The sequence below is a fragment of the Brachyistius frenatus genome, unplaced genomic scaffold (assembly GCF_029030835.1).
Source record: "Brachyistius frenatus isolate BFR_SWC_R1_liver_20210118 unplaced genomic scaffold, ASM2903083v1 Contig_4, whole genome shotgun sequence".
Taxonomy (NCBI): Eukaryota; Metazoa; Chordata; class Actinopteri; family Embiotocidae; genus Brachyistius; species Brachyistius frenatus.
The window spans coordinates 4,212,501-4,217,500 of record NW_027210603.1 but is presented as its reverse complement, the minus strand read 5'-3'; the positions used below and the strand labels follow the sequence as shown (position 1 = coordinate 4,217,500).

General features: G+C 41.7%; 1 protein-coding gene across 3 annotated transcripts in view; it reads right to left on the bottom strand.

Annotated features, from left to right (window-relative positions):
• Positions 1-5,000, bottom strand: part of plxna1b (plexin A1b) — a 193,872-nt gene that overhangs the window by 103,543 nt on the left and 85,329 nt on the right. For all 3 annotated transcript variants that reach the window (XM_069711326.1, XM_069711341.1, XM_069711333.1), the window contains exon 4: positions 456-596. In XM_069711326.1, the coding sequence (XP_069567427.1) occupies positions 456-596 (141 nt within the window). The remainder of the gene's footprint in view (positions 1-455; positions 597-5,000) is intronic.

The window sequence follows — 5,000 nt, the reverse complement described above, 5'->3', positions numbered from 1 at the left end:
AAAATCAGGCGGGATGAGTTGTGTTGTGACTGTGCGGTGGGCAGGGGGTTTAAGACATACGCTGCTGATGATTAATCAGGGTGAGGTCTGCTGTGGACATTAGGTGCTAGACTGCTGTGGAAGAACTCAATGTTCAAACAAGCAGTGCTACAAAATGATGTGTGTGTGTGTGTGTGTGTGTGTGTGTGTGTGTGTGTGTGTGTGTGTGTGTGTGTGTGTGTGTGTGTGTGTGTGTGTGTGTGTGTGTGTGTGTGTGTGTGTGTGTTAATGAGGTATTGTTACTTCCGTGCCAACAACCATGGTAACTGCTATTCTGAGACTATTGATGCTTACATACACTTATGTTTGGTTGTTTATCACAAGAATTTAAAACATACATTTCCAGATAATATCTGTAGACAGATATAAGCGTTGTGTGCGTGGCTGAACGTGTGCATCTCCAACAGTGAACTCACCTGTCTGTCGGTCAGCGTGTAGATGTACTGCTGGTCCGGGCTGAACAGCATGTCTCTCAGTAAGGGACTTCCTGCCTCGCTTACAGTCACCTTCTCGTAAAGCACCGCTGGACGGTTGGGACTCGAAGAGTTCACCAAGATCTACAAGGAGACACAACAAAAAATACATTTAGATGAGAACTGGTGCAGATAAGGTTATAAATGATCTTTAAAGCATTAAATACAAATAGAAATATGATCATTTGCCAGTAACTGGAATTAGGCATTATCTAACCAAGGCTTGTTCGTATAATATTGCAAACCATGTAGGACAGTTACATTCAGTACTGTATATATTTGCATTATTATTATGAAAACACCTGTCAGCAGCTGCTTTACAACAAAAACTTTCACATAAAAAGCCCCAGCAAAGAAAAGACATGGAAAAAGTAGAAAAAGCTTTTATTTGGAAGCAACTGCAGGCACGTGTGATTAAAACCTGAATGCCTTTTTGTTTGCTTGGTTTGTTTGTACAGCTTTAAACAAAGTTGAAAATTTGTTGAAAATAATCTTACTTTTATAATAAATCAAGAACAAGACATTCAATTTCCACACAAACAAAAGGTATTAAATATTGTGGCGTAATTATCTCCCTTCTCACAACTCCACACAGAAAAACTTTCTCTCACACTAAATATTTCCCTCCAAACCAAATTTCAAACAAACTATAGTCTTTATGTATTGTTCTCCAGCTCGGAAAAAAAAAAGGCTGCATCTTCAGCTGGAACAGGTGGTTATTATTAGAGAGGTAGGTGGCATGAAATTATCAAAATTCTGGAAAAACGTTGAAAGTGCCTGCTTCACAGAGCCTCGTACGGCTTAATTGAAAAGCTGTGTTAATAGCAGTATTGACTATAGTATAATTATCGTGAACACGGACGTGATTACAGAGATAGATGCAAGAAAAGAAACATTATTAACAGGATAATGGTGTTGTTATGACTGTAGGAAAAGATGTCTCAATTCAGCACCTGAAAGGAACTAATGAAAACAACCTTAAGAGATAAATTTATGACAAAAAGCGGTGTGTGTGAAAACACTGCGGCCCTGTATAAAGCCCAGGATAATGAGAGAAGTGATATCAGTGAGGCACTATCTTTGGGTTTGAATGAAAACTTAATCATCCAAAGCAACTGCAGACAGATATAACTATTTATCTCACGAGCAGGTCGGCACACGCATGCACTCACACGTACACTGACGCTCAGATTTTCTTTGTGAGCTCCGGCGAATAATTTGCAGAGATATGGAAAGTAATGGTGCAGATACAAGATAGGAGATTGGCTGGCTGGGATGGCTGTGAGCCAAAGTCATCTCAGCAGCAAATGAAAAGTGCAGAGCGACGGGGGGGAGGCCAAGTATCAGCTCTCCATTACTGAGCTTTGTCGACTCGCACTGCTATCAGCCCACTGTGACAAGGGAGGGACAGCAGGCAATGAGGAGCTGGGAAATGATACTCAACACACACACACACACACACACACACACACACACACACACACACACACACACACACACACACACACACACACACACACACACACACACGATATACACAGACAAACAGGTTCACATCCAGATAGATGGAAAAGATGATAAGATGAAAACACAGTGATAGATATATGCATGCTCTAATATGTGCTTTGATTGATATGTACTTGCACACATACAGAAGAAGAACACACACATCTTGTGATGAAAGAATTTATTTACGATCTCACCAAAAGAAACCAGGGGCAACAATCCCATTATCTCTCACTGCCAGTGTGTGTGTGTGTGTGTGTGTGTGTGTGTGTGTGTGTGTGTGTGTGTGTGTGTGTGTGTGTGTGTGTGTGTGTGTGTGTGTGTGTGTGTGTGTGTGTGTGTGTGTGTGTGTGTGTGTGTGTGCCAGAGAGAGAGTGCAAGAGATAGAGGCAGAGAAATATAGAGAGCGAGAGTGAGAGAAAGAGCTCATAAGACTGTGATAAAGCGTTGGAGATGAGAGGAAATATGGATGGTATTATCTAGATAATGGACCCGTAAACAAAAGATACGTTTCATTCATGGACAGCCCGCATCTAGACGAGTGCACACGCGCGCGCGCGCGCACACACACACACACACACACACACACACACACACACACACACACACACACACACACACACACACACACACACACGGCAGCACAGTTTTTAAGTCCAGACAACCAGAATAAGGAAAAATGGTGGCTGACACACACCGAGGTGGAAGAATAGCTTTTGTTTCGTGGGCTCTCAGCATTATTTTCTCCCTCTCTCTTACAAAAACAAGGCATTTCCATTGGCAGCCACATCTATATCTGGACCAGACACCCGAGTCCAGTTCACTGACTAATGACCAGTCTGAGCTTAGACTGGTTTTGATACACGCACACACAATATAATGCAGAAAATTAAAGTCTGTCTTTCTGTCAGACTTCCTATCTTCTGTTTGTGTCCATCTGTCTGTCAGTCTGTGCATCCTCCAGTCTGCAAAATACACAAACTACAAATCACTCTATTCATACATGTCTCACTTTGTCCATTACTGATTTTAATATCACTTTAGAAACAGTGATTTCAACAGTAAATCAAACAAATAACAGCCTTCAATTTCTCTTTCTGAGGACGCAGTTCATCTGCAGTAGTAATTTTTTACAAAATATGTGTGGCGAGAGCAGGAAGAGCGGGAAAGACAGAAAACAGAAGAGTGGCTGACGTGTGAAAACAACAGGTAATAAATCGTTTCAAATCAATTCATTCTACAGGCGTTGCGGCTGGCCAGAGAAACAGGGAGAGAACAAAAGACAATGGAATACATAACCTGAACAGATGGATGGAGGCATGGATGGATGAATGGAATACTTAAAGAACGTCTAATTAAATCAAACCGAGCTACTGCGCCCTGAAACAGGGGTCACGATCTAATAACAAGGTTCGGTGGGGGGGGGGGGGGCTCTGTACATTTAGAAGGCTTTAAAGCAACTAGAAGAGCAAAGGGTGTACAAATATGTTTGCTGAGCCTTGTGTGGCCGTGCAAGCTTGCATGCCGTGTCAGTTTTTGCATTTATCTACATGTACCTGTTGTGTACAAGTCAGGTTTCTCACACGTATAAAATCACAGGTTTAAGTTGCGTCGGTGTATGCATGCACAGCTCTCTGCCTGTGTGTAAGCCAAGTGAAGCAATCAATGGAATAGTCAGTAATGTTGAGAGAAGCTGCTGCTGCCTCATTGTGTCCTCTGTATTGCTTAGCTTTCCACTAAGTGCTTGATGGATGGATTCACAGAATGATGCTGTGCTTGTGTTTTCAGGAGAAGCCCCGTCCTCTCTACTCTCTTGTCAACATGTATAATGTAACATTAACTGACTTTAAACACATTAGGGGCATTGTTTTAAGTCAGGGTGCAGAAAGCAGGAAGAAGACACAACAAAGAGATGAAGAGAGGGGAATAATGAGGAGTAAAAACCATGGGGAGATAAATCACAGCAGAGGAAAAACTAGATGAAGAGATGAAGAGAGGGGAATAATGAGGAGTCAAAGCCATGGGGAGATAAATCACAGCAGAGGAAAACTATGTCTCCGACATTTCATAACTACTATTTAGGGTCCTTCCATGGCCTACAATTGTTATTCATTCTTGGAATGGGAATGTTGTTTTTCAGCTCAGCAAAACTGGGAATTAATAGAGATGAAGAAGGTGTTTCTACTACAGTTTTGCTCTCTGGAGAGAAGTGGCCCTAAAATATAGAGAACAACCAAAATTGAATGCAGTAAATGAGGGAAACAAGTTGAAGAACAACTTCTAGCGCGTCCTTATAAATTCACCAATGTCTAACTTTTCCCAACATCTCCAGGGACTTTATTACCATCTCTGTATTTTCCTGTTTGCAACATATCTCTTGATATTCAGAAAGCTTGCACAATCTCCATACAAGAAAATATGACTGCAACCATATGATCACGACACTAAAAACATTCCTGACACCATCCTTCCTCATCCTCCTACAACATCCATTTTTTATCTGTTTTATGAGCATTAACATCTCCCTCAACCTGCCTATCCACCCCAAAAGCCCCTAATGCTGGCTTTTTATCTGTGCCAGGCAGGCCTGGTTAGGTCTGATAGACACGCGGGATAGCTAGCTGGTGATAGGGAGGCTGGCGGTGTGTGAGAGAGAGCTGGATGATAAGACATCAGCACGTCAATGAGAATGATGCCTGTCATAGCCGCAAGTCACAACTGATGGAGCTTCTGTACAAGTAAGAGATTTAGAGGCAGAGAGAGAGACAGGATCAATTGTGTTTCTTGTGGATGTATTACAGGATGAAAGAGAGACAGGAAACAAAAATGAAGGGAGGAAGGGAATGAAGAAGGATTGAAGGAGCTAAAGAAGGATGAAAGAGACGGAGCACAAACTTTATTCATAAGCCCTTGTTGTATCAAAGCACTAATTTAAATAGTAAATTCAAATAAAAGCAGGGAAGGAAAAAAATAAAAAGAGGA